Source organism: Mandrillus leucophaeus, unplaced genomic scaffold (genome assembly GCF_000951045.1).
Source record: "Mandrillus leucophaeus isolate KB7577 unplaced genomic scaffold, Mleu.le_1.0 Scaffold128, whole genome shotgun sequence".
Lineage (NCBI taxonomy): Eukaryota > Metazoa > Chordata > Mammalia > Primates > Cercopithecidae > Mandrillus > Mandrillus leucophaeus.
The window spans coordinates 1,081,227-1,093,633 of NW_012101209.1; the positions used below are offsets into that span (position 1 = coordinate 1,081,227).

Genomic DNA, 12,407 nt, shown 5'->3' on the forward strand with positions numbered 1-12,407 from the left:
TTTTGGAGAATTAGGAGAGTAAAACAGGAAATACCATGAAATGTTTGGAGACCTTTGTTCCATTTGCTACTCTTCATCAGAAGATAATAAATGGTCTTTTCCCTCCTCCATCACATATGAAGTCATCTTTCTGACATCAAAACCATCCATAAATAAGTCCCTTTTTACAATCTAAACTCAGTTCCTTCTACAACATACAACCGTGCTTCTACCATAGCCAATTCATTCTCTTCATTGTCTCCTGAGACTGATAATTTATCCTCATCTCATTCATTCATCAAGCAGTAGGTAATATTCTTTGTGCACAAAGTACTTCACTAACAGAGTTCTTTTCAACAGAAGGAAGACAGTAATTACAGTTAGCATTTATTGAGTTATTGGTACGTGCACTTGTAATAACAGCCAACATGCACTGAGCACTTACTATGCGATGGGCATTGGATTAAATACTGCACGGGATTCACTGTATTTATTCTGTCCAACAACTCTATGTTGTTTTTCTTCTCCCTATTTCACAGAGGAAGAAACTAGGGTAAAGAGAGCAAGTGCCCAAGATCACACATGATAAAGAAAGGAGTGTGTACTTTCATCCAGATAGTCTCTCTTAAACACAGGGTATTGGGTGCTACACAGTCCTCAAGTAGCTTTAAGTTTACTGGAGAAGATATGACCTACACGGATAATGGTAACACAAGACAGGAGGTTTTCAGTGTCCTAACAAAAAAGCAAAGTGATATAGGAGTTTCAAAAAATAAGGATCGCTTCTGCCACAGATCATCAAGGAAAGCCTGTGCAGGAGATGGGGTCTGCCCTAGAGCTTACTGGTGAGATACTTCATTTGTTTCAGCAAAGGAGAGGGAGCAGGAACACACGAGGTGGTTTAGGGGGAATAGAACTGGAGATTCATCTGAGGGCAGAGCAGGAAATGAGACTGGTAAAGCAGATGGCTGCCAGGTGAGGGACATCCTAGAGCCAGGTGTTCCTTTTCATTCCGTAGACATTACAGGGAAGGAGCAAGGGATAAACTGCATGAGAGCTTGGAGTTTACATGGAGAAGGGGAGGTCAAAAGCCAGATCTGGGTAAAGAGTAAAAAGCTTAGGAGTTTAGCAAGGGAAACAATTTGGAGGCAGAAACGCAATGCATCAGGAGTCAATTTGGCTGGAAGCTGAGCCATGACATAGGAGCCAAGATGGGGATGTGGCAAAAAGGAATGAGGCAGTGAAGGGCGAGGAGAGGGGCATAATAACTCCAGGGCCTGGACTTTCATTTCTGGTGGAAGGCTGCTCTGGGAAGTATGATCCTGTGATTTCTCTCTCATTCTCTGGGATATTCTAAAAGTACTTTCTGGGTATTCACTGTAGGTCCGGGAAATATGACCCACTTGGTGGCTAAGGGAGCCCAATCTGGCAGAGGCCAGTGCAGTTTGGAGAGAAAGTGGCTGGAGGCTGTTAGGCGGCACCTATGTTGCCCTGTCACCAGGTAATTGGTTCTGAGGGGACTTCTGGGAGGTATTTTTTGGTAGTACACTCAGCACTGGTGTGGTCATTGACCAACTGAGCAGGGCAGGGTAGAGGGGCAGGAGACCATGCACACTGTGGCACTGAGCCTGCAGCAAGGAGAAAGGCTGTGCCACTTACGGAGAGGATCAGGAAGATGAACTGAGTCAGGGCAATGACCAGGTCAGCTTTAGCTATGAGTGAGACATACAGCCAAGTCTTCCACGTCAAAATGTCGTGTGGACAGTAGGGAATGCTGGTCTGGCATACTGGAGAGAGCTGGGAATCAGGCTCATAGATGCTTGGAGAGTCTGTGTGTACGCTGAGGACAGAGGAATGGAGAAACAAAAGAGAATTCAGGACAGAACAGGGATGTCCACACTCTGAGGATGTAAGTCCATGGATAAAACAGTGTGGTGTCCCAAGGGTAGGAAGGCCCCACTGAGTCAAACACTTTCCAAAAAGCAAGGAAGAGGAAGAGTGCAAACAGGACGTGAGATGGTTTTCAGTAGTGGGTGGTTTCAATAGAATTAGTTTCTGAGGTTACTCGCTAGGAAGTGACCTCTCCTTTGACCATCTTTTCATACAAATTATAAACTTCCCTCATGGCATTACTTTTCCCAGCAACTTTTCCTGACTATTCCATTCTGCATCCATTCCCCATTCCTTAGAGACCCAGTGCCTCTGGCCTTTGTGTGCCATTCCCTGCATTTCCACTGGGGTGGGAGCCTCACAAACTTCCAAGGCTGGATAGAAGCAACTTGAGGACATTTGCCTCTCACCTCGGGGATGACAGCAACAGCCTCCTAGCTGGGCACTCTGCCTCGCTTTAGGCCCCCAGGGATGCTTTCTCCATAAAGCAGCCAGCATGACTTTAAAACATAAATCAGATTATATGATGACCCTGCTGAAAACCTACAGTGGCTTTCTATTACCCTTGGAAAAAGGATTCAGGTGCAAAGACTTGGCCATGGCCTAGAGTCTGCCCGGCCCCCTCTCAGTCTTTCCCTCCCTCCATCCCCATGCCCCACCACACTCAGCAGCACTGGCTGTCTCTACATCTGGTGGCCCGTTAACTTTCCATTGCTTCTGCTTTGAATGTTCTTTTGCAAAATTGCACTTGGCTTCCATTTCCTCACCATTCAGATCTTACCCAAAAAGCCTCCCCTTCCACAAGCACCCTGACAAATGCAGTACAGTTTCACGCCACATCTCCCTTTGCAATATTATCACACTGTCTTCTGAAGCTCTTTTCAGGATTGTAATTATTTGCTTGTTGGATTTTGTTTGTTTGTTTGTTTGTTTTCGATCTTACTCTTCATCCAACTCTTTCTGAGTAAAGTCCATCTGTCTTATTTATGACTGTCTCCAGCACCAGAAAAGTGGTCTGCACACAGTAGGTGCTTCATCGGTACTCCCACCAGCTGCCTGACTGGAGGGTTTTGGGCAGTCTGGTACCTCTGAGGCCTGGATCCTCCTTCCTTCTTCTGTTGTTACTTCCTCAACCAGGACTGTCTGAACATTAATCTAAATCAGGCTCCCTTCTGTGTTCTCTTTCATAAAACCTTGTTATTTCCTTCAGAGTTTTTAATAATAAATGTATGTACATGTTATATTCTGTGAAAGGAAAATAAACCTCAGGACCCCAAAATATGAAGTAAAAGGCAAAAGTCAAGCTGGGAGCTGCATCAGGCAACCTGCCTCCCATTTTATTTCTGAATGAGATAGCTACAAAGATTTTTTTAAAAGCTACATACCTCCCTCACAATTTGCCCACTGGGAAACTCCTTGTGGGCCCTAAAATCTTTAGTCTAAAACAGTTCTGTTAAACTTTAACCTGACAAAGTACATTGATAGCTTCTCTTCACAGGTGCAGGACAAAGAACAGGACTCAAAGCCATCCCTCTGCTCCCCCGAGACAAATGCATATCCAATTGCTTCCTCTGCTCTATGTTTATTTTACCTTCTGTAAAATCGCAGATCCACTGAGCTAGATGAATGCATAAGCGACTGTTCCTCTTCCCCCTCTCGCATAGTGAAAAGCTGATCAGACCCAAAAGAAGGCGACTGTTTGCCTCTTATGTACCCACACCTTTTAAAAATGTCTTCCTCTTTCCCCATTAGCAGCTCTTTCCCCGCTAAATGCTGAAGTCCTCAAAATCATCTTTGGAGAAAGACACAGACCTGTCTTCTGGGTGTATATTCTTAACCTTGGCAAAATAAACTTCTACGTTGACTAAGTTCTATCTCAGATACTTTTTGTTTGCAATTCTATCTCCTCCACCACACTGTAAGTTCCAGCAGGGCAGAGACCGTATACTATTTAGTCACTGCTGCATACTCTGTGCCAGTGACAGACTAGGTGATCAGTTATTCTATATTGAATGAATATTAAAGTATTCTAAACTCCTCTTGGGTTTAACCATAGGGTAGACTATGAAAGCTATAGCTGACAATGGGTTGGCAGACCTTTCTCCTTGGGGAAAATTGAAATTTCCTTGCTACATCTATTCTGGACCTTTACATTTTGTATGAAGGTTATCAAACCTGCTCTGATCTAGAGGAAGACATCTGCATCCTTTTCTCCAACAGGACAATTTGACAAAGGGGTTGGACCTAACTTTGCACAAGCTGATGATGAAGGAGACATCCTGGTGCTGTTCTCCAAGGTGGGTGGAGTGAAGGCAGCCAACTGGGTCCCACCTGAACAGGGAGCCTGCTGGCCATCACTGGGAGGAAAGACAGTCCTTGGGGCCATGCCTGGGTGGATTTTAGAAGATGAAGTCTGGCCATTGCTTTCTTCTATCCAGTTATATCGATGCAGATTTGAGTAGTGTTCAGGTGGCTCTGCTGTGAGAACCTCCAGCTGCTAAAAGGAAAACAAGAGGGAAAAGAATAAACAGCACATCTCATTGGCACCAAACAGCTTACTTAAACTTGCGAGCTAGGCATTATGAGGTGGTCAGTTCTCTAGAATGGGCTCTTCGAGCCAGAAGCAGATTCTGATAGTGATTTAGCTTATATTGGCTCCAAAGATGAGCTTCACTGTGCCTGTGATTCTTATTCTTATTTGGAAAATGGGCTAATAAGACTTCTGTATGATGCACAGGGCAGGGGGAAGATTGGCATGACAGGTGAACTGAATTCTGATGCAGAATCACCATCAGCTGGCTGTGGACCCTTGAGCAAACCAAAGTACTTCTCTGTATACTTAAAATGAAGGCGTTGGCATGTAAACCTAGATTCTGAAATGATTGCACAATTGGGTTTCTCATTTAATGCACCTCTCCTGTGGTAGGCTGGACACAGTCAAACTCCACACCCCATCACCCGTACCTGTAAAATCCCTTCTCTGATTTGCTGAGCCCGGTCTCCTAACTGAAATTCCAACTCTGCCACCTGCTGCCTCAGGGCCTCACGTAACGTTTGCAGTTGCTCGGCCTCCTCCCTGCAAGTAAATAATAGAAAACAACCAAATTTAACAATCCTTCCCAGGTGCACTCTTCCATTGTCTCCTCATAATATAGGTTCTTCCTTTGCAATTTCTTAAAAGAGAATGTCATCTTTATTTGTGTCAGTTGCAGACATTACTAAGGTTGTCTTCTTTAAAAAATAAATAAATAAATAAATAAATAAATAAAAATAAACTCTATTGCAGTATAACATAGTTCCCTTGTTTTAAGAGCACAATTTAATAATTTTTAATAAATTTACCAAATTGTGTAATCATCACCACTATCCAGTTTTAAAACACTTCTATTTCCCCAGGAAGAACCTGTATGCCCCTCCCTTTACAGTTAAACCCGATTTCCATCCCCAGCCCCAGGCAATGAATGACGAATCTACTTTTGGGACGTGTTTTCAATCTATGTGAAAATAATGCAGATTTTTGAAACTCTTCTAACTCCTCACATTTGCATTTGCACGAGCCCCATCCCATTGATTAAAGACATCCTGCTGGCAATGCCCCTGACTGCCTGCCTTTTGACCTTCTCAATAGCCCTTGACTTAAGGAATAAGTATTGCTATCTAGCAAATGGCTCTCACAGACTCCCACAGAGAAAGCAAGAACAAGACCATGAAAGCAAAGGAAAATCTGGCCGCTTTCTCATTAGCTCTGCTCCAGGGTGCTCATCTGTCCTGCCCTGATTACCTTCCTTGCTCCAGGTGTGTGGGCTGGTACTTACTTTTATGGCTCCCTTAGGTAATTACCTTTCCTCCTCTGACATGTCCCTGGAAAAGAGGGCCTGCTGTCCCATAAGGTGCTGTTCAATTTCCTCTAAATACTCCCGGAAACTCTGGCATATCGTCTTCACGGCTTCCATCTCATGGACTGTGCACTGAGAACAATGAGAAAGAACTGAAAAGAAAGTCTTTTCCGATCTTCTGCAAGAGCTCACCATGGTGGAGCCTGTCTTCCCATTTGAGCTCACTTTTTTTGCAAACAGGCCCTACTGCTAATTTAAGGGGATGGGAATAGGAAAAGCCCAATATTTGGGTTCACAAAACAACTAGTGACAGTGCTCATCTGGGACAGAAGGGCAGCTGTTGTTGGGTGGCCTTTGGGTGACAATCGTTATGTCCCAGAGGCTGGAAGGCATTCTGGAGGCCTAGGTGATGTAGGGATGCAAGGATGTAGGTAGAAGAGAGGAGGGGAAGGGCCAGCATAAGGGTTTGTGAGAAGCTGAATCTGTTTAATCTTGTTTAACTTTGGTGCTGGCTACTGCCTCACTCTGAGTATCAATAACATTGAACACATCTGTTCAGCTGGTATGTGTTTGATTAAAGAAAATCTGCTTAGAATAATTTTTATTAGTCTTAGTCCTGCTTAGTCACAGTCCTGGATGTTGGAATCTGCAGGATCAGCTTCATCCACCGAACAAGCCCACCCTGAGGAAGGCAGGCAAAGGTTGGGCATCCTGTCATCTCCAGGAGTTGGAGTCTAGAATTGAACTCCGTCTACCCTTTTAATCCTTCCCATTGCTGCCGACATAGTCATCCTTTAAATCTGACTTTCTCTCTTAGGCTGTGCCTTTGCCTTGGTTTTCTAATTTAAATATATTCCTGGAGCCCCTGAGAACTTCCGTACTCTCCACTAACAGACTTGACCACCCTCCAGTCTGGCTCCAGCAGACCAGGGCTGTGTCCCTGGGATGACCTCAGCCTCCCCATTCCCCATGAAAAACCCTGCCTGAGAAATCTGAAGGCTGCCAGGAAAATTTACTGTTTGCTTTTGCCAACACCTGACATAGGCCCTTTCTGAGAGGATTTTTAAAAGTTGATTATAATTGTAAATATGTATTTCTTACAACTCACAAGCATCTCTCTCAAGGACCTGAGAGCCATTCCTTTGAAATGTAATCATCTGGAAGGTTTGGGCCTCTGTCCCCAGTCTCTTGGAGGGCAGAATCCTAACTTCAGTTACTGCTGGCTCACAAACACAGCTGGTCTAATGGCATTGACATGGACCAATTCTTTGTGATTTTTCACTTTTCTGGCTCTACTGAGTCCCTGCTCTCCACCCTCCCTTATTCTCTCTTTAGAATACCCAAATCACCTCTGCACAAATTGAAGTGGAGCTCAGCTCTTTCCCCTACTGTCAGTAGTTACTGAACACAATCTGTTTTCATGGCTTTAACTAAAGCTATTTACCTTTGGCACCTCCAAGCCCAGTCCATTTGCTGGCACTCTGATGACTTGCTGAGTTCTTACCAGCTATCCCCTTTGTTTTGCATCCTGGGTTGGGTCATGCTTTGAAATCCATGACCCAGAACTCCAGGGCCACTAACCATCTGAATTTGGGTAATATTAATGCTTGTTGGGCCCTAAAGCCATCTCTGTCCGACCCACAGGCTTGGACCCCTTCTCAAAATCAGCTCAGCAGAGGCTGCTAGTTGACTATTCACAATCTTTCCCTTTATTCTTGTTAACAAGAATACTTTAGAGGCAGCCATGTGTCTAGCTAAAAAAATATATATTTCCCAGCATTCCTTGCAGAGACAATGGCCAATGAGATGGGAACAGAGAACATGCTGTGGGGCTTCTGTGATGTTCTTTAAAGGAAACTGATTTTGCAGCCTGGCTCTTTTTAACCTTCTCTTCTTCCTCCTTCCATGGAGACCAACCTTACAGCTAGGTGGACTCCTCTAGCCCTGTTTCTAGGAAGTCCCAGATTTCTTACCTTTCCTCTCTAAACCACATGGCCAACATCCTGGCAGCCTGATGGCTATTTTTACCAGAATTGTCATAATGAAAATACTTTCCTAAGAGTAATGTTTTTATATTGAAAACTCTCCATATTTTGTTTTGGGAGTTTGGTTTTGATTCTATCCTCTAATTTTATACTGAATAACATATTTTGCATAGTAAAGCTCCCCAATTACTCTTGCATCAATGTGAGTGAATTTGAACCAGTTAGGGGATCTCTGAAGCGATACTGATGTTGGCAGGAATGCTAGATTATGGCTCTTAAGACCAGAAAAGATCTTGGAGCCCACGAAGGGCATCTGTTATAGATACATGTTCTGACATAGAATGGCTAGTTAACTTGTCTGTGGTCAAAAAGTAGCACTTAGATTTCAAACCCAAGTCTCTTGGTTCATTTCTTTTCTTCTAAGATCTGAGTCACAGCAGGGACCACAGTATAGTTGAACACAAGGATAAGTTGCTTGTCCCTTAGTGGCAGGCTGTTTGAGTGGTTCTAGTAGTTTCCTATCAGATAACCAAGACTTCCCAACTGGCTCAAATTCACTTCAAAGTTCTAGGGACAGTGACGCCAGGGTCATGGAAGTGTGGTGCTCAAATAGGCTGAACATCATAAACACTGAATTTTATGCTCATCTAGTTATTTTGGGGCAGCCTTTTGTGATTGAAAGGCATAAGATTGGGGTGCTTGGGTTTGGGAATAACTGATGGAGTGTTTGTTCTCTGAGAAGGGAGGGATGCAGAAGATTCTGAAACGGTGCCATCTTCTGGTCATTTGGAAATATCAAAAAAAAATTTTAGCCCTAGAATAAGTATAGAAATGATTTCATAATAAAGAAAACTATAGGTAAGAAAAATAAATAAATAAAACTCCTCAAAAACAGAATGTTTTGAATGTTTCCTCCCCCTCCTCCTCCTCCTCCTCTTCCTCCTCCTCCCTCTTCTTCTTCTTTTTTCTTTTTCTTACAATATAAAGGCTTGATTATAACCTAAATGCCAAATGCAAGTTCTGCTCTACTGACCCAAACCCATTGAAACAAACTTTAACTTCAATGGTAAGAGCACCATCACCAAAAGACAATGAATTTTCACTTCCAATATGCTCATATTACTTTTCCTTATTTGTATACCTTTATTTTTCTCTAAAACTAAATCATAAACATATGGAAGTACTTCTAAAATTCAGAAATCTTATTTCTGATAGATCTCATTTTATTTTCTGAAATTTTTTTTGAATTAACACTTTTTAAAATTAACAAATTATCCTGAAGAATTTACCTATATATAACAATTTAGTTATACCAAAAAAACATTTTTTTAAATTAACAAATTATTGCAAAGAACTCACTTATATGTGAAAATTTAATTATATCAACATCAACAAATCATTACCCTAGAAAACCCAAAGAGGCCAGAAAAATGGCATTTATCAATTAGTCAAATGTTTCTCTACAGTGTTATATATTGCTATTGCTATATTAGGGGGGTAAGATAAGGATGTTTTTGAGTCTTCAAGTCCTTTACGTAAAATTGCTCTTAGTTTCAACATCTGCTCAGAACTCCCATTGTCTTCTTCTTCATCCTTTTTTTTTTTTTTTGAGAAGGAGACTCACTCTGTTGCCCAGGCTGGAGTACAGTGGCATGATCTTGCCTCACTGCAGCCTCTGCCTCATGGGTTCAAGTAATTCTCTTGCCTCAGCCTTCTGAGTAGCTGGGATTATAGGCACACACCATCACCCAGCTATTTTTTTTTTTTTTTTTGTATTTTTAATGGAGATGGGGTTTGCCATGTTGACTAGGCTGTTCTTGAAGTCCTAACCTCGGGTGATCCACCCACCTCAGTCCCCCAAAGTGTTGGGATTACAGGTGTGAGCCAACATGCCCGGCCTCCCATTGTCTTCTAAGAGATGTCCATCTCTGCTTATAACCTTCACTTGGTTCAAGAGCTATTTCCTGTTAATATTTTCATAAATAAATTTTCTAGCCATGTCTAGCACTTGGCATCTAATTTAAAGCCAATTTTCTTTGGAACATTTTTCAGGCCTTACAAACCCAGGCTCACACATAGTAGATGCTGCTGCATGCAATATCTTGTTCTCTTTGTGCTTTAAATGTCTTTAAGCGGTCTCCTCTTATGGAGGAATGCAATCCCCTATTTCTACTTGCTTTCCAGCACATGTGTCTGTGCACATATGGATGCCTGCATAGAAGTATAAATATGCACACGTATACGCATGTATGTTTGAATTGTTTCCTTTGAGTGTATTTTTCTGTTTCTTTGGATTTAAATAAAGGGAAATTCATTGTCATCTGGTAAAACCTTATATAGCATCCATTTCAGCAGGTGTATGATGCCAAATCAACTGGATATAAAAGTACCTTTTTCTGTATAATTGCAAATTCTAAGAGGAAAGAAGGTGAACGCAATAGGAGACAAGGCATTAGAAGCCTTTGGATGGTGGCCCTCACACCCATTCAAACTCCTACTTGTTTAAAATCTACCCACGTCTGAGGATAGTTACTGAGCATAATGGGCCACAAAACCTCCCTGTTTTCTGCAGAAGTGTTGATATGCCAAAGTGTCAAATCAGGAGGAACATCTATTTCCAGCTGCCAAATCTCTCCACACAGCTGGGGCTACTTACACCCAAAGCCCTCTTTTGACACTAGGCAGGAGGAATAAGAAGAGCTGGGTCCACACTTGGTCACCCTGGAGCTGGCCCAAGTTTAATCTTCTGCTCCTATTCTAAATAATGTCCTTACCATGACGAATCTGGCTGTAGCTTCCTGTGCCTGTTTCCCCAGGGCCACCTCTTACTCTTTCCAGCCTACCTTCCTCTGAGAAGCTGCAATCCTTCTACCTGCGAATCTGCTCCCAGGTGCTAGATGCCCACTCGTACTTTCAATCCCCAGAACCATGCTTCTGCAAATTCATCAGGACACCCCCAATACCTCACAGACTCTCAAATCTTTTACACTAATGGTCTTACTGGGCTGTGCTACTGACCAGTCATGGTCTCTGGATGCTGTGGTTTGCCTGATAGATTACACACCCTCTGGCACCTATAGTCAGAACCACTTTTAAGCCACTCTCAACCCTGGTACCTCTTTTATTTGCACTGATTTGTCCCAGGCACCCCAGCTATATGAAAGAACCTCATTAGGTAGGTCGTGTTTTCAGTTTGTGTCATGGGAGGCTGTGTTAGCCATTTTTCTTTTTTCAAAATATAGCTTTTATTGTTCAAGATACAGCTGTTGCCATAGATACCTAATTATAATACTAAGGAATAAATTAAGTGATAGTACATCCCAAAGACAATTTGATGCAATAGATGTCTCACTTCTTAGTCTATGAATATATGTTTGTTATTTGTCTTCTGAACACAATCAATAAATTATTTATATTGTTTTTAAGAGTGGTGATGTAAACAAAATTTAGATAGTATCTTATTGTGGAATAAACATCTATAGCATTTACACTAAAAGAATGAAATTGGGTATGTCTAGAAGAACCATTTCTTCTGGAGTTTTGAACACAATTTTGTTATTTTTAACAAAATATAAAACTAAATATGACTTAAAATCTTTGTAATGCTTGTCTTAAATGTAAATTAGAAAAATAATCTTTCTTCAGGATATGCATTCCTATGTTAGACCAACAACTAGTCTTTCTTTGTGGAAACTGGAGTACCTAATTCTAGGATTTAATATTTTTCCCCATACGGCCTCTCAAAATGTCACCTTCTCCAGCTATCTTTCATCCCTAACATTTTTCCCTTACAAACTATGTGATCGAGTAAATGTTTATTCTCTTAGAGCTGAGTTTTGCAGCCTTGACACTATTGACATTTTGGGCCAAAGAATTCATTGTTGTGGTGGCTGTTCTGTGTATTTTAGGATGTTTTTCAGCATTCCTGGCCTCTACCCGCTCGTTGCCAGTAGCAACCATCCGCCTCCCATTGTGGCAACTAAAAATGTTTCAAAACATCGTGAAATGTCATCTGGGAGTTCAGGGGTGGGAAATTATCCCCAGTTGAAAACCACTTACTTTGGGCATTTAAAATCCCCTCAACAAATGATGTAAATAATGACGATAATAATGATGATGGTGGTGGTGGGTGGTGGGTGGTGGTGGTGATAGTTATGGTGATGACGACCCTACTGTTATCCAGGACTTGAACCAAGGTCTTTTGATACTCAAGAAGGACCCAGCATACATTAGGTTTTGTTCTTTTCTTCCACTGAACTTTTGGAGAATATACCTAGTACTGAGCACTATGCCTAAATGAAGCTTTCTCTTACCTGTTCAACTCTGACTAATATTAGGTTCATATAAAAATATTCCAAATGCCTGGGAGTCTTGCAATTAAAAATGATCTGATAAATTATTTAAACTTTCCTGTAATCACTTTCTTTATATCACATTTATGTAAGGCAATTTTCATACGTTGAAAGACCAAGTAGTAATTTGTTTTATCTTTCAAATAATCACTTTGTAATGTTAATTTTACACTTATATAAATTTAGATATTTTAAAGTCACTTCTTTGCTTGGACTGTAGCGTCAAGCAATTTACTGTTACTCAAATTGAATTTGAATTTGGACTTCCCACTTAGTCATTAGGAGGCATTGAGATAATTATTTAAACTCTCTCAGTTCTAGTTTTCTTGTCTGTAAAAGAAGAAGGACCTGGCATATATTAGGAG

General features: G+C 41.7%; 1 protein-coding gene across 1 annotated transcript in view; it reads right to left on the reverse strand.

The window, feature by feature from the left end:
* Window positions 1-355: 355 nt before the first annotated feature.
* The window catches only part of CCDC129 (coiled-coil domain containing 129), a 100,960-nt gene continuing 88,908 nt past the window's right edge, over window positions 356-12,407 (reverse strand). The window contains exons 11-14 of the mRNA XM_011972286.1: window positions 5,710-5,837; window positions 4,834-4,945; window positions 4,045-4,366; window positions 356-507 (exon numbers count right to left, since the gene is read on the reverse strand). Coding sequence (XP_011827676.1) covers window positions 4,055-4,366; window positions 4,834-4,945; window positions 5,710-5,837 — 552 coding nt within the window. The 3' untranslated portion in view covers window positions 356-507; window positions 4,045-4,054. The remainder of the gene's footprint in view (window positions 508-4,044; window positions 4,367-4,833; window positions 4,946-5,709; window positions 5,838-12,407) is intronic.